The 26,073-nt window shown below is 39.5% G+C and overlaps 1 protein-coding gene across 3 annotated transcripts in view; it reads left to right on the plus strand.

The window, feature by feature from the left end:
- Positions 1 to 26,073, plus strand: part of COL5A2 (collagen type V alpha 2 chain) — a 172,134-nt gene that overhangs the window by 140,755 nt on the left and 5,306 nt on the right. For all 3 annotated transcript variants that reach the window (XM_042040857.1, XM_042040855.1, XM_042040856.1), the window contains 34 exons: positions 2,285 to 2,338; positions 4,050 to 4,148; positions 4,603 to 4,647; positions 4,751 to 4,849; positions 5,268 to 5,321; positions 5,834 to 5,941; positions 6,435 to 6,488; positions 7,205 to 7,303; positions 7,946 to 7,999; positions 8,496 to 8,594; positions 8,687 to 8,740; positions 8,839 to 8,892; positions 9,389 to 9,442; positions 10,019 to 10,072; positions 10,406 to 10,450; positions 12,153 to 12,251; positions 13,015 to 13,122; positions 13,247 to 13,300; positions 14,778 to 14,831; positions 14,953 to 15,006; positions 16,029 to 16,082; positions 16,834 to 16,941; positions 17,047 to 17,100; positions 17,304 to 17,357; positions 18,435 to 18,596; positions 18,706 to 18,813; positions 19,707 to 19,814; positions 19,966 to 20,019; positions 20,347 to 20,454; positions 20,554 to 20,607; positions 21,882 to 21,989; positions 22,859 to 22,912; positions 23,630 to 23,737; positions 25,666 to 25,957. In XM_042040857.1, the coding sequence (XP_041896791.1) occupies positions 2,285 to 2,338; positions 4,050 to 4,148; positions 4,603 to 4,647; positions 4,751 to 4,849; positions 5,268 to 5,321; positions 5,834 to 5,941; positions 6,435 to 6,488; positions 7,205 to 7,303; positions 7,946 to 7,999; positions 8,496 to 8,594; positions 8,687 to 8,740; positions 8,839 to 8,892; positions 9,389 to 9,442; positions 10,019 to 10,072; positions 10,406 to 10,450; positions 12,153 to 12,251; positions 13,015 to 13,122; positions 13,247 to 13,300; positions 14,778 to 14,831; positions 14,953 to 15,006; positions 16,029 to 16,082; positions 16,834 to 16,941; positions 17,047 to 17,100; positions 17,304 to 17,357; positions 18,435 to 18,596; positions 18,706 to 18,813; positions 19,707 to 19,814; positions 19,966 to 20,019; positions 20,347 to 20,454; positions 20,554 to 20,607; positions 21,882 to 21,989; positions 22,859 to 22,912; positions 23,630 to 23,737; positions 25,666 to 25,957 (2,821 nt within the window). The remainder of the gene's footprint in view (positions 1 to 2,284; positions 2,339 to 4,049; positions 4,149 to 4,602; positions 4,648 to 4,750; positions 4,850 to 5,267; positions 5,322 to 5,833; positions 5,942 to 6,434; positions 6,489 to 7,204; positions 7,304 to 7,945; positions 8,000 to 8,495; positions 8,595 to 8,686; positions 8,741 to 8,838; positions 8,893 to 9,388; positions 9,443 to 10,018; positions 10,073 to 10,405; positions 10,451 to 12,152; positions 12,252 to 13,014; positions 13,123 to 13,246; positions 13,301 to 14,777; positions 14,832 to 14,952; positions 15,007 to 16,028; positions 16,083 to 16,833; positions 16,942 to 17,046; positions 17,101 to 17,303; positions 17,358 to 18,434; positions 18,597 to 18,705; positions 18,814 to 19,706; positions 19,815 to 19,965; positions 20,020 to 20,346; positions 20,455 to 20,553; positions 20,608 to 21,881; positions 21,990 to 22,858; positions 22,913 to 23,629; positions 23,738 to 25,665; positions 25,958 to 26,073) is intronic.

A 26,073-nucleotide genomic window follows, 5' to 3' on the forward strand; every position in this document is an offset into this window, starting at 1 on the left:
TTGGTTCTCAACCACCTACGTTTTCACTTCATATTTCCACTTGCCTTTCGACACTACCCAAAAAAACCAAAAAGAAACATTGGCAGTTGGTGGTATCAGTTAAGTGCATCTGGAATTAATTATCTGAGAATGATTCCTAGTTCTACTCAGTTTTAATGCTGTCCTCTGCAAAATTGTCCTCTGTAGTTTACTTCATCTAAAGGTTTTAATTTTCAGAGGAGTAGGCCATAGCATTTCCCGGGGAGGTGATGCTCTGCTGCTCTTACGGAGTCCATATGGTAGGGAGGAAAGTGCCTGCACTGCAATCTAAAGCAGTTCACAATTGCCTGTTATCTTCCTTCACATGCAAAGTTGGCAAATGAGGCTGTACTCATTGTCAGCAAGAAGAAAGGGGCTCACTGATAGCACAACTTGCTCCCTGCAATTGTTCCATTAGCAAATGTGTAAAAGAGCCGTTTAATTAGGGACAGTCACTTTTTGAACTGAAGAACCAGAAGCCTGTGTCTGAATGTCTGCCAAGCTGAGAAAGCCTGGCCTGCGTGGCTGTTCAAGTTCTCCCACCACGGCAACAGGGCTGCAGAGGAAGACGTGGCTGTTTACACTCAGAGTGTCAGTGTAGCAAAAGATGTTGGTTTTGATCTTACAGTCCAATCTCACACTGCATTTGCAAAATACATTTGTGTATTTTGCAATACACGTGAGTCAGGGATTATTCCCATGCATACAGTTAATTTGTGTTGCTTTTGCATGTGAAAACTAGTGATGATTTTGTACTATTTGTGCAAGGCCAGCTTCCACTTTAAAAATGTAGTATTTATATTTGCTTTTTTTTTAAAAGCACCATTTGTAGGATATGGTGGACAGCTCCTATCCGTTGATGTAGTCAGCCTTTACCGTTTTGCAATGTTCAGCTTAGAAAAAACCAACAAACTGAACACAAACCCAACAACCAAACGCCCCAAAAGCAGTGCACCAAAAACCCCCCCTCAAAACCCTAAACCACACCTGTCTGCAATTAGAATTTCCTTCTGTGCATACTCTTGAAGAGACTTTCTCAGACTAAGTTCTGAGAAAAATTCATTTACCTGTTTCATCTTAATGAACATACTGTTTTATTAAAAACTTCATTAAAAAACAATTAACTGTAATAGAAGCTCAAAAAATAAGTGTGAATACCTAAAAGCTACAAAACTCAATTATTTAGTTTATCATGCAGGAAAGGTAAGTTGTTATAAGAAACTTTAAAACGAAGAAACGATTTTAAAAAAAAGTTCAAAAAAGCTGGGTTGCAAGCTAAGAGGTTTTACATGAAGCTTGTAATTTTTCTTTGGCATAGATTGTGAGCTCAGCTTCACTGGACATGATAAGTGGTTGGCTAATATTTTTGGAAAATCCTACGTAGTGTCACAAGGGAGACACTCGTCCTTAATGCACATGTTTCTCATTGGAGAAAGTGTTAATAAAATGTGTTGTTTGGGTCAGTGCAGTGGTACACCAAAATCCTGGAACTCTTCCTGCAGAAAGAGAGAGATTTGGCAGACATTATTTGTGATCCAATAAACTGGGACATAGGTTTTCAAAAATATACTTAGTGAGCTGTTACATCAGTTCTGTAGAAATCCAGTGCAAGGTCACAGCAGAAGTGTTGTTAAGCAAAATAATCAGATTGTTCTGATTAAGTTTGTCAGGAGAGCTTTATTACATAGAACATTTTTCTCAGTATGAATCATATTTTACAAAAAGAAAATCAGAAAAAGATAAAGAGGAATTATCTGGGAACAGTGTTGCAGTGAGTATTAATAACCACTGTGTGCCGCTATCCAGAGACTTTGGAATACAGTAGAAAGTTCTGTGAATGTCTTGTTCAACCCAAGAGGCATTATGGAAATGGAAGCATCTCTGCCTCTATAGCCCTGAAACATTGATACAAAATCTGTGTTTTACAGCTTGCAAATGAATTTGCTGTGAATTTAGGAATCTTAATTCCCATAATTGTTAACTGTGAATTGTGTATGTTGCAATTTGGGCATTAATAGCTGAATCAAGAGGTGTAGCTTTGCTGAAATCAGCAAACACATTTTTAAAGAACTGCACCACAATTCCATAAAATGTATATGTATCTCTTAAAAACCTGATATTTATAGTTATTTTGGTTTTGTTATAAACAAATGTTTTATGACCAAAAAATACATGTAATCCTAGACCCACATTTACCCGGTGATGAGATGATAATCTGTGTGATCTAAACTGATGAATTACAGCTTTATGTGTCTGTCTTTTATAGGGCCCACTTGGCATAACTGGTTCTCCAGGTTTTCCTGGTGTTCCTGGTGTAAAGGTAAAAAATAAAATGAAAGTATCTTTTTAAAATGTCTAACAGCACACAAGTAAAAACGTGGACTAGACTACACAAAGCTCAGACTGACGTGTGTACAGATCCCCAGGAGCTGCTGTGAAATCAGTCTTAAGACCTTCAAGCAGAAGATAAATGAAAAAAAAAAAAGCCAAATGAAGCAATTGCAATTCACCACTGTTAAGATACTTTCCCTTTTTCTCATGTCAAGGGGTAATTATAAGATAACTGTCATGCTGTGCATCAGGAATCTTGTCCAGTATATTCAAAGAATTGCAAGATACATATTTAGAAGTGAGTCTGTGGGGGCAAGTCTAAGACAATATGGAGGCAGGACCTTCCAGTGCTGAAACTGCTAGTTTTGGCCAAGAACACTTTTTGAGTTGATCTGGACTGGTAAAGGAAATGCCTGAACCCCAGCAGAGATGTGCTGCAGTTCATCACAACAGAGCACATCACAATTACTACATTTTGTGGCTTGGAGTGATTGGGCTGTGAAATGAAAAACTTTCATTGGCTGCAGCACTGTCTCTATGGCACTTCCCTCTCTTGCTTTTCAAAAAAGTGTTCAGGTTTTTTTTCTTCTTCTTAGCCTTGAAACAAGATAGAAAATACACCTCATACAGCTTCCTTCACCCAGCTGCTCCTCTTTGTTCCTTTACACTCCTAAAGCCTGATAAGAAAATGTTATACAAGAAGAAACTCTCAATTGGTCGGGTAGCCAAGTTCAGCAGATGTTTTGTGTTGTTGTGAAGCTGGCAACGTTCATGAAACTGTTTGGAAACAAGTCTTAATAACAGTATCAACTTTATAATAGAATAGCAGGTTGAAAGGGGACCTCTAAGATCACCTGCTCCAACCTTTCTTGGAAAAAGCACACTCTAGACAAGATGAGTATACAGTTAAATGACAGCTCTTGTAGTATATGTCATAAAATGTTTTAGTATGGCTCAGCATGATATTACCGAAGTAAATGTTTGAAAAAGCTGTCACATGGTGAATCGATTACAGCTTTTGAAAAGGAGAAGCTACCTTCAAGTTTGATCATCAGATGATGTAAAATTGGAATAGTTGCTTTGAACTCATGAAAGCTCAATGAAGATGTGGATTTGAAGTATGAAGATGTGATATTAACAGCCACCAGTTCCAAAAGGCATATTTCCTCATAAAATTAAAATTTGAAGAAGATGCTGGGAAGAATTTTTTGTCATCCAGTCTAATCTTACAGGGATTTGATATTTAATAGAGTGCTGTAACAGTGAGTTCATCTGTACAGTGCAAAATAAACCCCAAACCAACCAATTCCAGATGTGTTATCACATCTAAGTCTTGAGTCTTGCTGTTATGAAGGTAAAAAAAACTTGTAAAATTACAGATAGTAATTACACATAGTGGGATTTTAAAAAGACAGGTCTGTTCGTGATCTGATTTGGACTCCTGGATAGTGCTGCTTTTCTGCAGAGTTTCCTTGTCTTGTATACATTGAGAAAAAACCCCATCTATACTTTTAATGTTGGCATTCACCTAGAAGTAACAGAAGCAAAATTAGGTAAGCAAAATCGTATTTTCAGGGTAATAAACTGTGTCAAACATGAATTGGTTTTCTGTTATAGCTCAGTATTCCTCCTGAGATACTTTATAGTGCTGCTTTTTAGAGCAAAGTAATCTCCAGTTGTTTTCTCATGTGGAATCTTAGGGTGAAGCAGGCCCAACAGGACCTCGTGGCCCTGAAGGTCCTCAAGGACAAAGAGGTGAAACAGGTCCTCAGGGACCAGCTGGGTCACAGGGTCTTCCTGTAAGTACATTGAATTGAGTTCCTCAGTGCTCAGCTTGTGCATGTTCACCTGCTTTGGGGGGTTTTTACTGCCCCACCCTGACAATGAGTTTTATTCAAATTACCTTTTTTCCCAAGGAAAAAAGGTCTCATTCCTTTGTTTTGTGCTAATTGTACTGATAATAACTATTTGTTATTTTATTACAAGTTGGAAAACTGGCAGTTACACAGCTTGATACAGTCTCAATCCTCAAAGTACTTTAAAACTTAAGCTTAAACATAAGATCTTCAATATTAAAAATCACACTAACTTGCCTGCTTTATTGCCCTTTTTAGCATTTGCATATGTTGCTGCATTTATTTAGCAGCCTTTATTTTCTAGTCTTGTAACGTGGATAAAATAACTATCTTCTGCTTTTGTAATTGATGCCCTTGTCATTAAAATGATTTTTAATGATTGGTACCGTATCTTCAGGGTGCTGAAGGGACAGATGGTTCCCCTGGTGCAAAGGGCCCTACTGTAAGTAATCATATATCCTGTTGAAGAAATTGCATGATTTATTTTTTTTTATTTCCTTATTTTGCTTGTGTTTCCTTACTGTGCTTGCTGTTTGTATTTGTAGGGATCTCCAGGCACTGGGGGCCCCCCTGGTTCATCAGGCCCCCCTGGTTCCCCAGGACCACAGGGCAGTACTGGACCCCCTGGGATTCGAGGCCAGCCGGTAATGGGGTCCTTGTCTCTTTGGGAATTGTAATGTCTGGCACGTGTCACTCCGTGGAACTAAAGCAGTGATTAGCAGTGGGCTTCCTTGGAATATGGCAGTAGCATGCCAGGGAGAATGCTTAGACTCAGATCCTGTGAATCTTCTGTGTGTCCAAAATACCATTACTTCTTTGAGAAAGAAATGTGTCTTTATAAATCTGGGAAAAGAGATGTATTTTTAAGTTTTTGTCTTGATAACATAATAATAAACAAGCTTAATAAGGGTAAAGACAAACCATTATAAGCACTCTATTATATTGCCTACAGTTAGTGACTAAACTAGGAAATGCTTCTCTGTTTCATGGCATAATACAAAATGATGAAGTGGTTTATGCAGATTTTAACTTTACGGGTGCTATTCATGTGTTTGTTTTCAGGGTGACCCTGGTGTCCCAGGTTTCAAGGGAGAAGCAGGACCCAAAGGTGAACCTGTAAGTCTCCATATGCTTTTTAAGATGAAGAGGAAACACAGAGGCTTATAACCATGTAACTTTTGGCAGAAAACTGGCTCTGCAGACTCTGAGTTGGTTTGTCAACCAATCTTTAGCTTTTCTTTCTCACCAGTTAAATGATCATGTAATAACTGACAAAAATATAGAAGTAATAGTTTCTTTACCCTGTCTTCTCCTTTGAAAATTTCTATTAGAACCTCACTGAATTTTGACTCCTTTGCAGCTTGACCAAATACAAATTATTGTGGGTGATTATAAGAAGCAGTGTACAGCCCAACTGCAGAGTTACAGTTTATTAGCTTATAAACATTGTAAAAGAGAAAAGCAGATGCTGAAAAGCTGTTACTTTTTAACTGATCCAAAACTTTACTGTTTTTTTCTCCTTTATTTGGAAAAATGTTTATAGTGTTCAAAAGACAGCCTGTTTCATTATGCCTGAGAAATGGTGAGCTTAACAACTTTTTTTTTAAATAACATTTTATTCTCACTAGGGCCCACAAGGTCCCCAGGGTCCCATTGGCCCCATAGGTGAAGAAGGGAAAAGAGGTCCTCGAGGTGATCCAGGGTCAGTAGGTCCACCAGGTCCTGTTGGAGAGAGGGTAAGCAACCTAGAGGAAAAATATGTTTTGAGAGATGCACTGCTAAGGTGAAAAACCTTTTGACCTACCCATGGATATTCTTACAGCTTCATTGTGGATGTAGTCAAACTTTATTTTCCTAGCAGTAGTTAATACTGTGTGTTATTTTTTTTACACTGGATACTTTTATGTGGAGATCCAGTGCAAAGGATAATATGGTAGGAGAAAGGGTGGAGATAGGACAAGCTTATCTGCAGACTTTTTCCTACACCTGTACAACTGCTCATCTTTGCTTTCAATGAGGCTGTTCATGGAGAAGGAGCTGTCCAGCATGCATGAATGAGACATTGATATTTTTACCACTCTAAGTCATAAACCTCCCCCAAGTTTAAGTACTGAAGTAAGAAAACTGTAAGGAAACGAACTGAACCCTCGAACCATAAATCTGGTCTTTTTTTTGTAATAAGTTATGTAAAAAATAAGATAATCATCTCATTTCTACTCCTATTCCTAGGGTGCTCCTGGTAACCGTGGTTTTCCAGGTTCTGATGGCTTGCCTGGACCAAAGGTAAATTAAATTAAATTAAAGCGTCCATCTTTTATTGTGTAGTTTGTTAAATTTTCATACATCCAGGCATATAAAAAGCAAGAGTTCCGTTAAAAATGTCTGCTTCTGGGCAAATAGGCAGATCCAATTTACAAATGCCAAAAGGGGGTCTGAGTGTTTAGAGGCAAAAATTTTTTGGGAAAAGTCACTTTCAGTTCCCATGATGTTCAGCTTTGCTTGCTTGTCCCTGGCTTAATGCTCCCTCATTTTGAAATGTGCATGGATAAGGGATTGACCTGTTCTACTCCTATATTGCTTTATGTATTGTTCTGTAGGAGGTGGCTCTGAAAAATTGCCTATTCTTTGTGTGTGGTGTGATTTTCTAGACTTGCCCCTTAAAAACAGATGGGTTTATCTGGCTTTCCTAACTGCTCTAACACTTCCAGGGAAGTGACTCACATAGGCATTTGTCTAGTACTTCTGTAAATTCCTAACATGGTAAAAATACAGGGATTCTAAAATGCTTCTATGAACTTGCTTTAAGGAAGAGACAACTTTTAAGTAATCATTTTGGGGAGAAAAGATAACAATTAGAAAACCAGTAATAAAAAAAATACTAATGATTTGTAGCTTTGTTTGCAAAAATAGGTCCTTAATAGAAGATACTGGTTTTATTTAACCTTCTCCTGCTGTCACTGTTCTAGCTGTTAACTTGTAGCTCACTGGCATCTTTCTAGGGAGCCCAAGGAGAGCGTGGTCCAGCAGGATCTTCTGGACCTAAAGGAGGTCAGGGAGATCCTGGACGCCCTGGAGAGCCTGGCCTTCCAGGTGCACGGGTAAGGGACTAATAGCAGTACACTATAAACTGCGGTACCTTTCACTTAGAAGCTGTTATACAAGGGCAGACTGGTTTCAGTGGGGCTAAAGGCCAAAAGACCAGTCTTTATTTCCTGCTGATGTTGGGAAGCACAGGTTTTGTCTCAGAAAAAGGAGAAATAGCCCTGATTGAGAACAGCTAAAGCAAATGAAGGAAGTGTGTTTGTAAAGCACAGTTGCCATGGAAAACGTGAAGGCCAATCTTCATTAAGTTGGTGATTGATAATGTACAAGGTTGAGTGGTGTATATCACCTGGAGATTTTTTTCAGGAAAATTATTGGAGGAAAATTCAAAATACCAGAAAAGGGGATAAAGGGAGAAGTAAAATATGATATAGATCATTGGGGAATGTTGGCAGAAATAAGGATGAGCCTGTGAGAAGCTGAAGAGGTGTAAAAGCAAGAAAAGAGAGAATAGGGAAGAAGGAAGATCAAAGACAGTGAGGGATGAAGCTGTAAAGTGAAAATAAGGATGAAGACCTTTGATATAGAGAGGTTTGTGCTATGGTAGTAACTGAGCATTTCTTCCGGATTTATTTCTATTTCTTAATTGTTACAGAATTATAGAACTAACCGTAACACCATACTATTCCTGCTTTTAGGGTTTGACAGGGAATCCAGGTGTTCAAGGCCCTGAAGGAAAACTTGGCCCCTTGGTAAGTGACAAAAATTAGTTTTTTTCAGTTAATGTCATAGTAATTCAAAGGTCCTACTAAAATTGCTTTTATTAAGATGAGTTTCCTTGATTTATTAAGGCTCATCTTCTCTTTTGATAGTTCCCTTACATACTTTCCTAACTTCAAAATTAATACCAGTAATGTTTGTTTAGTTTTGTCTGTGTAGCAGTGTCTTTTGTTTAGCAGCTGCAGCATCATGGTTAAATGTTTGAACTAAATATTTTTCTAGTTGTCACTTTAAGGACACAATAAAGTATTTGTACATGATTAAATTCTAATAATTGCATAGCATTTGGTTAAATCCAGCAGTATGGCTATTGCTATGTCTGCTCTGAAGACATTTTGACTGATAAGTGAAGCACTAAGCCACATTAATGTTATTTTCTTTATATACACAGGCATTTTCTAGGGGTTAATAAGTTCATATTAATAAATATATTTAGAATTTAATGTGGAAAATCCTATATCTCTGTAGGGTGCTCCTGGTGAAGACGGACGTCCAGGTCCTGCAGGTTCCATAGGAATCAGAGGTCAGCCAGGCAGCATGGGCCTTCCTGGGCCAAAGGGTAGTAGTGTGAGTATGGCAATCCCTGTTTAACCATTTTCGTATATTTTAATGGATGAAAAACATATCCAAACCTGATCATTTTTATTTCTGCAATTTAGGGCGATCCTGGAAAACCTGGAGAAGCAGGCAATGCAGGTGTCCCAGGGCAGAGAGTGAGTGTGGCTGTTATTTGCAGTGATTACAGAAAATAGTGCTTTTCTGTTATGTGTGTTCACCATACAAGATTTCTTCCCCTGTCATTTCAATGTAGGGAGCCCCTGGTAAAGATGGTGAAGTTGGCCCTTCTGGTCCTGTTGGCCCACCAGTAAGTCAGCTGCTACCTCTCTGCCTGCCTGCCTGGCACTCCATATACTCACTACTCTTTTGGCTTCTATTGTTATCAACCTTCATGCCAGTTGTTGATTCAAAGCAAAAAATTCCAAGAACATTTAAAGAAAAAATTGTCCTGGAAAAATTGCTAGCTTTGTATTAAAATATATATATTAGTAGTTAAGTTCCTTTTACTAACCATCACAAAAAATAGTGCAAGGAGTAAAATATCCTCGTGGTTCGTTTTCCGGGCTTTCTTGGTTTTAATGGAACTGAGTGTTTTTCTGTTACCAGAGAACTTTTACGGGAAGGATTTTAAAGAAATAATACACATCTTACTACATCTTCTAGATAGGCCATCTTGTCTTGGGATAAGTAAAAATGTACAATAAACAAATACCTAATGGAAAATATGCATATTCAGAGAAAAGAAAAATGGTGGAGCCTGCCTATATTCCTCTACTGTTTACTTACTACTTCCTTTTGTGTAGGGTCTGGCAGGAGAAAGAGGAGAACAAGGCCCTCCAGGTCCTACAGGGTTTCAGGTATGTGCATTCATTTTTTTTTTTTTTTTTTTTTAAATTAAAAAATAAACAGCCATGTCTTTATCAATTTAAATTGGAGAAATTCAGCCAAGTGATGTGTAACGTAACACAACCTCCGAACTAAGGCAAGGATGTTCAGAATAGTTAATGATACGTAATTTTCATATCAGCTGTGCACTAAACCGAACTGGCAAAGGCTTAAATACCAGCTCTGTATCCCTCAAGAAAACCTTTGATGTTATTAAGTTTTGATTTGAAGATTTTCCAAAAAAGTTCCAAATACAGAGCAAAATAATTGTCTTGATAATGAAGTGTTAGTTAAATCATTATCTGTTTATAGAGAACTTTACTTTTAGGGCTGATGTGTCCTGCAAATGTTAAGGGTATATTTGACTGCAATATTTAGAGAGGGGGAAACACTTTGGTGCAATATTCATATAATTGTTCCTTGGGGACCTCTGAGGGTGTGCTCTTGTACTGAGTGTACTGCTACATTCATAATCTTGGTGTCCTAGTTAAATCTAGTTTTACATAACTTTCTATCATGTTAGTGACTATTTTATTTACTTTTTACAGGGCTTGCCTGGGCCACCAGGTCCTCCAGGTGAGGGAGGAAAGCCAGGTGATCAGGTAATATACGTATAACATAACATTAAAAAGAATACACTTTATAAAGTAGTTTTACATTTTCTTCTCTTTCTAATTGAATTTCCCACTCTTTTTCAAAATACACACTGATGTAGTCTGCAAGCTGTCCAAGAACTGCTTTGGCATAAAATAATTACAATAATCTGTGTTCTTGGACTGAGATGGATTATCACCTCTTGCCATTGACAGATAGTATTTAGAACTGGCCATTTACATTCACAGTGCTTTGGAAATAAAAACATTTGTCTCTAATTTCCATAACTATAAAGTTATGAAAAAGTATTTCATTCTAATGGTGAGTTCTGTTCTGCGTAGGGTGTGCCTGGAGATCCTGGAGCTGTTGGTCCATTGGGCCCCAGGGTAAGTGTTTTCTTTCAGAGTTTAAATATTCATAACAGTTCTCTGAGCTTGGAAGTTGACATGTAATATGGACTTTAACAGCTAAAGTCAGTATTTGACCTTTTTCCCCACCAACAAAATGTTTGTAAATATGGATATGTTTTAAGATAGTTTCTGTAAAATCTACCACCTTTAATTATTTTGTAGCTCCTGAAATGGTGTCAAGTACTAGCTGCTGTATTATTGGTTTATACTGTTGTAGTGGTTTGGTCCAAAATACTCATTACTGTTTATCTGCTGTGAGATAAGAATTAGGAGAAATGCAAAACAGGCACCAAACTTGAAAGAATATAAAGAAGTTTATTAACAGACCTAAAAGAAGAAAAAAAAATTATACCACCTTCAGAACTCTCCTCCTCCCCCCACCTTCCTCCCTTCTCCCACTGACAATGTGAAAAGACAACCCTTAAGATGTTCAGTCTGTTTACCACTTCCATAATAACCTTGTTCAGTCCATTTAGAAAGAGAAGTCTCTTCTTGCTCATGCTATGAAAACATTATCACAACGAGACAGCCGCCCACTTCCAAATATTGTTCAGTCCATTTAGGAAGAGGAGTCTCTCTGCCTGCGTGTGAGTCCCTTCCCCCGACTTGCAGCTTTTCCCGCAACTGCTTTCGAGGGTCCACTCTTGAAGTTTTTTGGGGTACAATTTTAAGGTTGAGCTGTTCAGAAACAAAAACAGAGGCCCTTCTCCTTCCCTGGGAGCAAAGGGTCTTCATCATCTTCATCTTTAGGACTATCTCTGGGAGCATCTCTAGGAACTGAGGTTTTCTCCTTTCCCGTTTGGAGCAAAAGTCCTCATCTGGTTCATCTCTCCCTGTCCAAACTTCTCATGAAATTACAGCTGCGTCAGCATCTGCCTATCTCAGCGCAGGTGCTTTTGCTCACGAGTTGAACACTCCACCCCCCAGATCTTCATGAAATTACAACAGGATACTCTGATATATCATAGCTTCACAACAGAATTTCAGCTTTAAGCATCTCCTCTCTCTCTTCCCTCAGGTTTTCAGCTCTTCACAGCAGTAAAAAGGGTTAATCTCACCTCGGCCTTGCAGCTTTGCAGCTGGAATGTTGAATGTTTCTTATCGCAGTGGAGAGGGGGGAGAGCCGAGCCGCTCCGGCTGCCCACGGCAAGGCAGTGGGGGGGTTTCCATGGCTGGAACAGGTCCATGGCTTCAGGATGGCCGTGGCCCGGCCTGGCCTGGCCCAAGCAGGGCCTGGCCGGGCCCGCTGGCCCCCACATGGGGCCCGCAGCCACCTGTCCCAGCGCCGGAAACGAGAGAGAGCTTGGAGGGGGAGTTTGCCTATTCTTAAATGTGGATCACAGAGGTGATCACAACTTTAAGTGGCTTAGAGAATTGTCCATATTCAAACTGGCCAGCTGATAGGTTCTTTCAGTTCCCAGAGGAAACTGTAAGCACCCCTTAGCCAGGACGTCCCTTCCGGGACTATGCTTGCTAACCTATGACATGAAATGAGTTTTTAGTTTGCTTAGCAACATATGTCCCCCTCCTCTAACAGTAAAAGCCTAAAACTAGTTTTTATTTGATCAGTTCTCCTAGAATTTGTTCACAGGCTCTACTACACTTACGTGTATTTAGGATTTTGTCTACCAGAGCTCTACTCTGCCTTCTAAATAAATAATAATCTTCCATTTTGTAGGGAGAACGTGGCAATCCAGGAGAAAGGGGAGAACCAGGTGCATCAGGACTCCAGGGTGAAAAGGGTATGGCTGGAGGCCACGGTCCTGATGGTCCAAAGGTAAACTGAGTGGAGATTTGCATTGCTGCAGTGATGTGATGTATAATTCTGCTCATTTGCATGAACATGAGAGAGCTTTTTTATTATAAATATGAAAGGCATCTCCTTTGTTTAAGGAAGGACGCATAAGTTATTCCGATTATAACAATATTAATAATTGCAATATACTTAAATGTTGAGAACTCACAGTAGAACTGGGCAAAGCCATTGCTGAACTGCAGAAAACCTCCTAGCAATGTTTTACGAGCCATGCCAGTTTACACAAAGACACTTGGCAGGGCTAAGCAGTTAAAAGAAAATGCTGAAAGCTTCACACCTGCATGCATGTACCTCCTATTGATGTGATTAGGCCAAGAAAGACAGGGCAAGCAGGGAGTGCCTCTAGTTACGTGAGACCTGTAATAGACATGAGCATCTCTGTCCCTGGCAACTTCGACCTGTACCTACTTTTAATACTAAACCTATGTGGCATCAAGGTCAAGGCAGAAAGATGCTCAAACTTCTTTTATTGTCTGTTTTCCTCTCCAGTATGCGCCAATTAAATACTAATGTGTTTGGAAGAACTATGGTATTACAGTTGAACTTCCTGAGTAACACAATGGGAAAAGAAAAGTATTTGGATGTGAATAAAGTCCAAATTTCACATAAAATTATTAGTTAAAACTGTACCCCAGAGACTTCAAAACAGGCACAGCAAATTCTGCAGCCTAGAGACAAAGATGCTTCTCAGATGAATAGGCAACAACTTCTTTCTCTGTTCCAGGGAAGCCCAGGCCCTAGTGGGACACCTGGTGATCCGGGCCCACCAGGCCTTCAGGGCATGCCTGGAGAGAGAGGGATTGCTGGAACACCTGGCCCTAAGGGTGATAGAGTAAGTCTGCTTGTTTCTGTCCTCCTGAGTAGAATCACCTGTTCCTTAACACTGCAGTTATTCCAGGGTATGACCTGCTCATCATTCAGTGCCATAACTGGGACTTTCTGGGTATTTTCCATAGGGTGGCGTAGGTGAGAAAGGTGCTGAAGGTACAGCTGGCAACGATGGGGCAAGAGTAAGTAAATCTGTCACTCTCTTCAGACCTACTCTTCACACATTGATTTGTTTACTGTGCTAGGGGACTCAGCTTGTGGAGTTAAACACTGTGCAGTGTTATCATGGTATATCATGGGTTTATAGTCATTACCTCACCCTCTAAATTTTCAAATTTTCAAGACTGCTGTGCACAACATTTTGGGGTGTCTGTGTTCCAAGCCCCTATTTTGTGTCATTAATAATGTGAGCTAAGAGGTCAATGGAAAGGATTCACAGTTGATTTGGGATTCCTCTAAGTTGACTATAGTAAAAAATATGAAAAAATGAACAGGTAGAAATGAACAGGCAAAAAGCAGACCTTCCAGCTCTGAGCCATGGACTAAGGCAGATGCCTCCTTATTGTCTACACTGAGTTGTCCACAATCTGTCCTGAGTTTGACAGGTGAAAATTCCTGTAAATGTACTAAGCTTCACATAAACAGTAAGTTGCTGGCGGTTCTGGAAAGTTTTGAATCTCCATTGCATAAATAAGGTCTCTAGTCTGCTCAAGATCTGTTCAAGACACATTGCACACACACTGCTGCATAGACCAACTGTGCAATTGCACTGGGTTTTCTTTGTGTGCACTGACCATTTTTCCGTCCCAGATGTTATTTGAGTTACTTTTTACGTGAATTGAAAATGTATCTGAGATTCTTGGGTTGTGCAAACCAGTTGGAATACTAGCTGCTAAGCATTTGGAAATCCGAGGTACAGTCAAAATATGAGGATCCTGTCTGGACTAAATTTATAGTTAAAGAGGAAAAATGTTTTTGAGAAACCCTACTACATGGAAGCACTAATGAAATGATCATCTGTGAGCTGGAATTGGTTATATAATTCAAACATTAGCCAGAGATACGGAGTGGTTCTTAGCTGTGGTAAGGGATTTTTAGAACTTACAGGGGTTAATGAACAGGTGAAGTAATGGTGAGCTGACGGATCATTATGTGGAGTTGGTGGGTTTGGATGGAGAATTTGCAACCTTTTTGCCTAACTGCCTCATGAAGAGAGAATCGACACTTTTGAGGAGTTTGCAAGATCCAAATGAATCTTCAGAACTAATGGATACTTTAATTTAAAAAGTTAAATGCGAACATAAAAGAAACAGAGCTCTCAGCAAGTGGAGAAAAAGGGCATGATTTCTTATTGAGAGAGTAAAATAAAGCTGGGGCTTTTTTTTTTATATCATTGGCCTTATTTGTGAATACTACATAAAGATGATGAAATTAGAGAAGAGAATGAGGGAAAGTAGCTCTTTTGTGGGGAGTCTGGTCATTGGGAGAAGAAATGCAAGTCAATTTTAGATAAAGAAGACAAAAGAAATTTCCAGAGATAAAGTAGAAGAATTCAAAGGAATGAAAAAGCATATGGGAATGGTAATATATGAGAAGTTTTAAACTAACTGTTTTGGAGCATCACTTTTCTAACTTCCTTTCATCTTAATTGTTCAAAAGGGTCTCCCTGGTCCAATAGGCCCAATGGGTCCAGCAGGTCCCACTGGTGAAAAGGTAAACAGTTTTTTATTCCATTCCCTACTGAAGTTTCTTAATACTATCAGACTTCTTTAAAATTTTAATGAATCAACAAGTAAGTTACTTGGGAAATAAACACCTTCAATTTTATTTTAAGGGTGAACCAGGTCCTCGAGGTCTAGTTGGTCCTCCTGGCTCTCGTGGAAACCCTGTGAGTAAACATGCTTTGTTTTTGTCTGGTATAAGTTAACAATACCTAACACTGATCCAAACTCCAGGCATTTTTCTTATTTGCTGATATATTTTCCCCTTTTTCTTTCCCTTTCTCTGTAGCTAAATGTGAAGTGCTGACTTGTTGCTGTGCACTTGCAAAACTATTACCAGATTTTCCTCCTGTGACCTATACTTGTGTTAGGGCAGGCTTTATAGAGTTACCCTCACTGACCTCACTCCTGAAACTATGCCACCACTTTTAATTGTGTCAGTGTTTTTAAAAGCATGCCCCTAGCAGATACCACTGTACAGACACAAATATTTAATGGGCAAAGTGCAGAGGTCATCCTTAGTTCATCCAGTTATGTAAGTCTTGTCATCTTCCATCTACCAGTGATTTTAAGTATTTTAAGGGTTGACTTCAATTAGGGAATTAGAGGCTCAGCCCTTGTAGATCCTTCATACTGTTTGAAATTGATTATGTCCCTGTCATAAATCAGAACAGTCTTATTTCCAGTATAATTTGGAGCAGCTTCCACCCTTTTAGGGAGTGCTGGAGTTGGCAGCCTTCAGCTACTTCTTTTCCAATCAAATGTTGTGGGGAAAGCTCAGTTGAAGCCTATTCTGACCTTATAGAAGAGTACATCTTTGAACTACTGTTTTTTTGCCCAGTGTGATTGGAATGGTAGGTTGCATGCAGTATGCGCTCTTTGGCCATCCCTGGAAGGGGGTGGGTTGTGACCAGAATTTCTCCTAGTGCTGTTTTAGTGCTTGCCTATGCCTTCCATCTCTGAATTCTGAAAGCTCAATATAGCCTTGAACACATGGCAGATTTTAACAGCATAGCTAACATCCTTTATTTTATGATTAAAAGATCATTTGATTCTGATTAATAGAGCAAAAGTATAATGGCACTTATGACATTAAACAGTAACATGCTTTCTTATATATTTAACTGTAAATGATACTGTTTATTGAAAAATGGTCGTTAAATACAATTATTTCAATTTTTCTGACCAGGGTTCCCGAGGAGAAAATGGCCCAACTGGCGCTGTTGGTTTTGCTGGCCCCCCGGTATGTGTTTTGGAGCACTAATGAGTTTCCTTTACTCATGCTTTGACACACTTCATTTCCTTCATTATGAATAATATTGCAGTGTTCTGGATCAGGAGTCACATTTTTGCTGCAAAAAGAGCTGTTTCTTTTTCCCATCAGTATATCAAGTGAAGAAAAGGGCCAATAAGTGCCCTAGACAGTTGAAAAATGGTTTTCTTGTTAAGATTATGTAATTGCTCACCAGATTTCATATTTTCATTAATATGTTATGTTGCTCCTTTGAGATTAAAATGAGGAAAGTTAAAAACTGTCTACTGAAGGTAGCAAAGATTTGCACCGTGAGTACTGAAGGCTGGAATGAAGTGATGGACCAGATGGAATGGAATACCCTAAACTTTCCCACAGCCTAAATATCCTGTTTCAGGATCCTTTTTGCAAAGAGCTGTGCACCTGCTTCCTTTGGTGGGAAAAAAGCCTAGAAAAGACAATGTTTGTTTTGTAGCTGCTGAGGAAAATAGAGAAGAAAAATATGAGCTAGATAAGTAAAATATTTTAAATGGAAATACTGGCTTCACAGAAGGTTCAGAAAATCTCATGTGTGATCTTCTAAAGACCACGCTGAATTGATAAACAAATGAAGTGTTTTCTGGACTGATTTGTACCCCTGGTATTTTTTTTTTCATTTAAAAAATTATCTACAGAATTACTTTGTTGAGAAAGATTTGGTATTGTCTGACCTGATGTTTCTTCTAAATATTATTTCTTATAGGGTCCTGATGGTCAGCCTGGTGTGAAAGGTGAACCTGGAGAACCTGGACAGAAAGGAGATGCTGGATCTCCAGGTCCACAGGGTCTTGCTGGGTCTCATGGTCCACCAGTAAGTATGAATAACATCATCACAGAACCAGTGACATGGGCTGATCTTGCTTAATTAAAAAGTTCTGGGTGTTCACTATCACCCCTCTTTCTCCTTTCCTTTTAGGGTCCTCCAGGTGTTCCTGGTCTGAAAGGTGGTAGAGGAACTCAGGGTCCACCTGTAAGTAGACTTTATGTGTTGTGACCTGACTGCAGATAATCTAATACTGAAATTTTATGTAATGTGAGTGTTATTCCTTATCTTACCTTGTTTTGTCAGTCTGTAAATTTAACATATGCTCACTAAGCTGAGAACATTTGAGGTAACTAGTGCTGTATTCCTTTTGATAAAGATGACATTAAAAAGGGTTATTTTTTTTTCAGGGTGCTACTGGATTCCCAGGATCTGCTGGAAGAGTTGGGCCTCCAGGACCTACTGTAAGTCAATTATAATTTTCCTAATAGGTGTGTTTTAGAAAATGGTCATCAAGAATCTGAAGACTAAATAAAGCAGGAAAGGTGAAGCAGTGTTTAAGGCCTGATGTTATTGAAGAGAGCAGTTTGTCAACACTGACTTCTCTGACTGATTGATTGTATCATTAAATAAAGCTCATTATTCTTTAGCTTGGTCCAATGCCTGATATTGGTCCAAGGCTTTCCATTGGGTTGAGTAGCCTTCCAGATTGCTGCTTATATTGCTCCAATGACTTGATTGCTTACAGGAACAAAAAAACCACAACTTATATTTTCCTCTGTATTTTATTTTTTGTCCCTTTAGTGGTGACTGAAGTTAGGACAGTTTTTGGAAGAGAAAGAGCCTCTTCCGGGCTCTCTCACTGGTGGAGTTACTCTCAAGTTCCATTAATATACATTCAAAACAAACCCACAAACACAAAATCTCTTGTGTTCAAACATTTTCAGAAACACTATAAAAAAATAAACTAGCTGTTGATCAAGTTGAGGATTGAACTCCACACAGAGAGCTGTGTCATGCTTCATATGCCTTTTAATGTTATGATGAGAAAAACAACTTGCAGTCGTTGTAAGGTTATCAAATGCAAAGTTTATGGAAAACTTAATATACATGTGAAGTCTCAAAAGTATTTGAAAAATAAACAAAGGACAGTTAAAACACTAATTTGTACCATGGGAATGAAAAGTTTGGATGTAGACTTTAGCTTGATGATACTAGAAAGAATGGGCATGGGTGAGTTTTCTAGCAGTGGTTGTACACTTGAGGGGGAAAAAAAAGAGGAAAAAAAAGTGTCTTTTAAAGGAGTGAGTTTGGAATTGAAAATGAGGGGGGCATGGGTGGAGCTTGGACATAATTTGATGAGATGTTTAGTTAATTTCATTTATTTGGTCATAAAAGAGATGATAATAGCTTTTAGCTCATTCACATTTTTTGGCCTTTCTGAGTATGTATATTTATAGTTAATCGAAACACAGTCCTTAGAATTTTATTGTCCTGATCAGAAAAGGGTCCAATGTAATGAGGTGTTTTAATTTTCTTAGGGTGCCCCAGGACCTGCTGGGCCTATTGGTGAACCAGGAAAAGAAGGTCCCCCCGGTCTTCGTGGTGATCCCGGTTCACATGGCCGTGTGGGAGATCGAGGGCCAACTGGGCCTCCTGGTGGCCCTGGAGACAAGGGTGACCCGGGGGATGACGGGCAGCCAGTACGTCCCTTGGTGTTACTGATTGTCCCTACTCCAGCTCCCGGCTTGGTCTCCTTGTTTATTGCTGCTGACATGACAGTGACATTGCTTTCTCCTCTGTGGATTTCAGGGCCCAGATGGCCCCCCTGGTCCAGCAGGAACTACTGGTCAAAGAGGAATTGTTGGTATGCCAGGACAGCGAGGGGAAAGAGGCATGCCTGGGCTGCCAGGTCCTGCAGTAAGTAACAACCAGGCTATGTGCCACCAGCCTGGGTGTTCTCTGTGTGGGATTCACAGCGTAGTGCCCCTTAGCAAGAGCAGAAAGCTGGAAAACTCCAGTTGCAGGAGTGAATAGAGAGAGAATAGTAAAGAACTAAATCTCATACAAATGCATGGCGGTGGAAGGTTAGTTTCTGCCACAATGCAAAGTCTGAACCTGAATTGAGAGTAAGTGAGCAATAGCATTAAGGCTTCTGACTAAAATGTTTCTATTTGACTTAAAACTCGATCCCTGAAAAAAACAACCTCAAACTCTTCATTTAGGTACCCAAAGGTGACTTGAATGTGAGTAGATACTCCGTAAGCACTGTTTGATGAATTGTGAACTACAGCCTTCCAAACTGCCATTTGAGCTCTCTTTGCTTCCATGTAGTATTTGGAGATATTTATTGGATAGCCTTATGATCCAGGAGATCAAATAATTAAATAGACTATTAGTAAAAGTGTTGCTATGCAGGATCTGTCATTACCACGGAATCTATTAAGTCACTTTATAGCTAAAGTTGGCCAGAAATTATGCCAGGCTAACAAGATTTGTCAGTGTTGAGACAGAGAAAAATCATGTTAATTATTTCAAACTGCTTTCTATTTTTCTGAAATCTAAAACATCTTACCTATTGCAGATAATGACATCAGACTTACTGATTTATCAGTAACTTCTTAAAAATACAAAGTATATTACGTATTCAAATTCTATAAGAACCTTTTCTTTAAATGTCAGGCTTTTTTTCATTTACAAATGTAGATGGTATTTCACTCTGGATTAATGAGTAGTTTGGCAGGTAGCAGGGTTTCTGTGCTTTCTTTGATTTATGATTAAATTTTTTATATGATATTTCTCATCTTTTTTAGGGTACTCCAGGAAAGCAAGGTCCCACGGGGCCACCTGGTGACAAAGGTCCCCCAGGGCCTATTGGCCAGTCAGGTGCCACTGGGCCTGTAGGTGAAGCTGGTCCAGAAGTAAGTATTACAGCATTGTAGCATGCAAGAAAAGACTAGTGGTTGTTACCCACAACTTGAAGTTAGAAGTGGAGAACAACTTTCTAGTTACTCTTCTCGAAGTGCAAGACAACAGAGTTAATCAATAGCTTTATTTTACCCATAACTCCAGGGACCTGCTGGTAATGATGGTACTCCTGGACGAGATGGAGCTGTTGGAGAACGTGTAAGAATATATTATTTTCTTAATTTTCTTCTGGAAATCCCTGTTTTATTATTGACTTACTGTTGATTTTCTTTTCATTCAGTTAACCTGGATGGAGAGCTTGTTCTGAAAGTGTATCACAGCTTTGAATATAGTACCTGTCAAAGCTGAGGATGTCTGGCTAAGAGGCTAAGAACATCTGCCTCCACAAACTCAGAGTTGAGTTTTTGCAGCAGGAATATCTTTGTAGGCTGCAATTGCTCAAAAATAGATTGGCAGTGCTGCAGTTTTGTTGCTTTGGTCTAGACCAGTCCTCTTTAGATAAACAGTTGAAATTCTGCTTTGCAGGGTGATCGTGGTGAACCTGGCCCTGCAGGCTTACCAGGTTCTCCAGGAGGTCCAGGAACTCCGGGTCCCGTTGGCCCTCCAGGAGATGCAGGACAAAGAGGTGAAACTGTAAGTGAGGCTTTTTTAAAAAATCATTTGTTTATCAAAACCAATTATGTATGTTTTTTGTGCATTGCTTCACATACTTTCTGTATGCAATCTTTGTAGGGTTCTCGAGGTCCGATGGGTCCCCCAGGACGTGCAGGAAAAAGAGGTTTGCCTGTAAGTTGCCCATGGTCACTGTGGTTTTATCTGAGATACCTTCTACAGGAAAGTGTGTGAGGAGTTCAGCCCAAATTAGAATGCTAAGCAGGGCTTCACCTTGCGTTCTGACTGCAAGTAGATGCAGTTAATTCTGAGCTGCAAAGCTGCACAAAGTTGGATATTTGTATTTGGATACTCCAGTAAAACTTGGAAAGCCTCTTTGGAGCATGTTGCTGTCTGGATAATGGTAGGACCTGAGTTAGCAAATGGCTGGAGTCTGGTCTAAATGAGGGTAAAGAAATGAATGCTGAACAAAAAGGGATGTTTTTAGAAAAAAATGGCAAAAATACAACAAAATCACCTGCTACCATTAAAAGGCCTTAATTCAACTCATGAACTTCCGATTTCAGTCCAAAAAGGAAAATAAACAAAACTCCTCTTTTTTATGTTACATAAGTCTTTTACAATCCAAGCCTGGAACAGAAAATTAATTGCAAACTTGGGAAATTCAAAACAATGTTGTCCTGTCCCTAAGCAGATGTCATTTGAGAGACTGTAAAGTTTATTGAGCAGTTAGTGATAATGATGCCATTGATAAACTATTTGGAATCTGGCATTGAGAAATTTAGCATGCAATTTGAGCTGAGAAATACAGAATTGAAAACAGCAGCCACATTTTCCAGTTATTCTTGAATTAGTGTAAGAAGTTTGCAATTATTGAAACTCACAACAATGAAATCGTGACAGTAATAGAAGCAAGGTATTTGTGTTGCCTGGATGTTGTTGTCTACAGTTAGGGAATGAAACTTCAGTTGTACTTTAATCATAATGAAGGTGAAAGAATCTGCGAGAAGTAAAGGTGTAGCCTGGATGATTTCATACTCAAAATATGCTTTATCATAATGAGTCTGTGAGAGATCAGCAATATTTCAATCTCATCAACAAAAATATTTTGCCATATACAGTAAGGCAGAGAAATATATACCTATTAAAAAATTTGGTTGTGTAAATTATTTGTTATCATTATTACAGGTTTGGTTTTTTACTGTATTATGTAGCTAAGTAGAATAAATTTGTTTCAACTGTATTTAAGCACAGCACAGTTTTCTGTAATTATTTACTTATTCTTTGGTGAAAAATTAAGATTTTTAGGGCTGCCCTGACAACATCATCTTTCCAGCTTTAAAAGGGAAGGAGGTCTGAGTGCAGTGTTTAAAAGTAAATGAGGGCTTTTTGAGGTCGGGGTTTTTTTCCCAATTCAGAATTTTACGTTTCATTGTTGATATTTACAGGGTCCCCAAGGACCTCGTGGTGACAAAGGTGACAATGGAGATCGAGGTGATAGGGGCCAGAAAGGACACAGGGGTTTCACTGGACTTCAAGGCCTTCCTGGCCCTCCTGTAAGTTGTTCTGCTTTTACTAGAATTTTATTTGCTTGGTAGTTAAATAGTGTATCAGGAACATAGTTACTTAAAATGAGGGGAAAAAAAAAGCACACTAGTTGTTTTTTCCACACAAGGTGTATGAGTGGCCTGCTGTCTGTACTTGCTAATATTTTTAATGCAATTTTACAATACATGTAAATATTTACTATACATGTTGTGTGATGAGGTGAACCTGTTCTTGCAAGATGTGTGTTCTCCTATTCTTGTTCTCTTTGCAAGACCAATCCCTGACAATCAATGACCTGTAAGCACAAGGTAGTAACACAAGCTGGTAGTTTCAGATAAGCAACTTAGAGTGTGAAATGCTTTTTGGCAGTGTTTGAATTCGTAAGAGTCAAGGAATCCAGTGTAAAATCCCAGGACTGTGAGAACATCTCTTGCTAATACTTTCAAAAACTTTGTGATTTCATTGTCAGTTGAATGGAAATATCATGGAAAACTTGCTTTTTTTTTTTTTTTTTTACATTTATTCACTTGGTCCTGTGCAAACACTGGAAGTTTCAACACGCAGGAACAGCAGCAACAAAAAGACCTTGACACCCAAATTATCTTTTCACTTTCTCATAGCACTATTTACTCTCTTGTAATCTACTCTGATTATAAATACCTCAAAACCAAGGCTTTTCTAGAGAAACAGCTTTATTATATATAGCCAAGCACCAGTAAATTCTATTAAGTTACTAAGGGATTAAGGGAAGGGTACCACCCAGTGTTTATGTATATTTTAGTCCTATTCATACCAACTTGTGTATATCACACACTAATGCCTTCAAACTAAAGTCATATGCTCTAAATGGCACAATAAGATAATTTCTTCTGTTTAGGGTCCAATTGGTGAACAGGGCAGTCCTGGCATTCCAGGCCCATTTGGTCCTCGGGTGAGTATGACTTTTAAGGTTTTTCTTGCTTGGGTTTTGGTGGTTTTTTTTAATGCTCGTATGTCTATTTCTGCATCACTTTATTTCAATAACTTTCTTTGACTTCGGTATCATATGGTGATTACACTGATATCTTTTGCTGAGACATCACCTTGTTTAATACAGTAAAGCTTTGTCATGAGCGTAGTTTATAGGTAGATAAAAATGTCAGCTCATGATGACTACAGGGCTCCAGTCTCTTTTAGGAGGCACTTTTGCTGCAGCTGATGCAAAGCCAGATATGTGGCAGCTCTGCTAAATTGCTACTCTGCATCTCATTACCCCCATGTATGTCATTCACTCAAAAGTAAAGGAGAAATACTATCCCTGGGGAACATCCAAGGGAGGCATCTCCCTCTGAGCCTGTATCTGTGGGTGTACAGGAGCTACTCCAGTCTGCACAGCATCTGGAATCTGGAACTGATCCCACTTAAATGGTTAAGGAAAAAATACAGTTGAGCCAAGTTATATTGTCTGAGGTGATTCACTTGAGAAGAGCAGCTTTGAAACTCCCTTCTTGCTTTTACAGAAGATGAAAAAAGGTGATTTTTAAAAGTTTGGTAATAGGCACAACTAATCAGATTGCTTCCTAACAAGATGCTGCTTGTAACAGGCTGTTTTGTAAAACTTTGTTATTAAATGCTAAAATGCATTCCTTCTGTCTCCTGTATTTTCTAGGGTCCTCCAGGTCCAGTTGGTCCTTCTGGAAAAGATGGAAGTCCTGGTCCACTTGGGCCAATTGGGCCTCCTGGTGTTAGAGGGACTGTGGGAGAAGCTGGACCTGAGGTAAATTGATGGGAATATGGAGGGGAAGGGTTTTCTTCAAATAATGAGGTTTTTTTTTTATAGTCCATAACATTATTTTCTTAAACATCTATGAGTTCAAGGCAAATGATAAAATGTGATAGCTTCTTCAGCAAACATCCAGGGCAACTGTGAAATTGAAAGGGTTCATTTCTTACTCATTTTCACCTTCTGAACCTGGGATGATCCCAGCCTCACCCACCTGTGCTCTCCTTAGGCTGAGCTGGATCTACTTCTGCAGTTGGCTCAGTGGATCCAGCTGGATCTGTGGTTCAGCATGGCTGTTTGGTGAGTGGGGCCCTAAGCCCTCAGGCCTAAGCATGGGCCAGCAGTAGCTCAAAGCTGGCAGTCCCACAGAGGTGGCACTGAGTGAGCACAGCCACGAGCCTGACTGCCAGCACCCTTCTTGTGCTGTGTGTTAGGGAGATCCTCCAGTCCAAATAAACAGCCCAAACTTTAATATTGAGCCCAGCGGACCTTCACCCTGATCTAAGGTTTACAGACACCAAACATGAGCTGATTCACTACTGATGAAAACTGGTTTAACCAGTTTGGAAATAGTCCTAAACCTTTGCTGAATGGCCTAGACATATTCCACATGTACCAAATCAAAATATCCTGTCAAAAAAGGGTAGTTACACTATTTGAAAGAAGATAAATTAAAAAAAAAAATAGAGGAATTTGAGCATAGAGTGACCTGGGTAATCATGTGGGGAATTAAAAAATTGATATTGCTTATTTTGTGGAAGAGGTGGAACAAAATAATGAGCAAAACAAGGGAGGCAGTTTTTGCTGTCTTTCTGTTTGGTAAGACATGGTGTTTCCTGTGTTTATCATGTGCTAATATTCTCCCCATTTCATTTGAATTTCTACTAATTGTCAGTATCTCCACTTCTGCCCAGGCACCAAGACATGTATGAAAACTTTATGGCAGAGCGTAAGAATAGAATATATCTAGATACTTCATCTGTTAATGAAACCATACAAGAAATATCACCTTCCAGTATTTTTAGTGCTGCTTTCCTTGGGGGCTTGCATGCAGCTATAAGTTAGAACCAAAAAGCAAGAAATAAAAGTTGAGATTTCACTTGTCAGACACAGTGTGTGTTAGTTTGGATGTGTGCTCTGTAGTAACCTTTTGGAGCACTAGTTACGAGTTCTGAAGTACTGACTCTCAAAGGAAGGGCCAGTTCTGATCCACCACCTGATGCACCAGAGCATCAAACTTCCCATAAAGGTATGTTGCAGACTTTGTGCTGCCAGAGAAGAGCTGGCAGGGTGACACATGGTTATTAACAGATACCTTCTCATGTGTCACAGTGCACGGTCACAGACAGACCTCACAACCTGCCATTTGGGAAAATTTACTCAGTCAGGAAAACACCTGCTTTTCCAAAGTGAGGATGATTTAGATTCTTTCCCACAGAAAGACCCAAGTTTGGTGGCCAGAGAGCTCAGCACTGTGCTGGAAAAATACAAAGATATTTCTAGTGCCAAATTTTCCATCCAGGAAAATGAGCCTGAGGTAATTCAGGGGAAGCAGGAATTTTAAGAAATGAAGTTATTAGCCAGGTATCTGCACAAAAAAGGACAGATGATTTAACAAAGGAATGAGGGCATTCCTTGGTGTTTTTCCAGCTGTTTAGTTTAAAATCAGGAGTAAGAAAAAATTGAGCAAGGCGTTAAGGCAATCAGAGAGGACATGAATCAAAGTGAATACCTCACATGCAGTTCTAATCTCTTACCCCTGTTCTTTGAAAGGTGAATTGTTTATATTTGAATTATTCCCTGTGCTTTAAGGTGACCAGTCCTGAAGTTTTGGCTTTTTTTTTTCGGTGGGAGGTGTTGCTGTCATTTGGCATAGTAGTTACTCTACTGGACCTCTGTCGCCTTTTTGTTTTGAACCTTAGGGCCCACCAGGTGAACCTGGTCCTCCTGGCCCTCCAGGGCCTCCAGGCCACCTCACTGCTGCCATTGGTGACATCATGGGACACTATGACGATGCTATGGCAGATCCACTACCAGAGTTTACTGAAGATGAAGCAGCCCCTGATGACCATAATAAAACAGACCCAGGAGTCCATGCCACACTGAAGTCCCTGAGCAGCCAGATCGAGACCATGCGCAGCCCAGATGGCTCCAAGAAGCACCCAGCACGGACCTGTGATGACCTGAAGCTGTGCCACCCGTCCAAGAGGAGCGGTGCGTGTTCACACCCTCTGCTGTGTGCTGTGTGAGGCTGCCTTGTGTCCAGCACGGGCTTAGTCACTGGCCTGTTCTGCACTGCTGTAACATATTTCTGCTTATGTCTTCCCAAT

This window comes from Corvus kubaryi, unplaced genomic scaffold (assembly GCF_017639235.1).
Source record: "Corvus kubaryi isolate FWS band 111438036 unplaced genomic scaffold, C.kubaryi_AGA036_p1.0 37396, whole genome shotgun sequence".
NCBI classification, from domain to species: domain Eukaryota; kingdom Metazoa; phylum Chordata; class Aves; order Passeriformes; family Corvidae; genus Corvus; species Corvus kubaryi.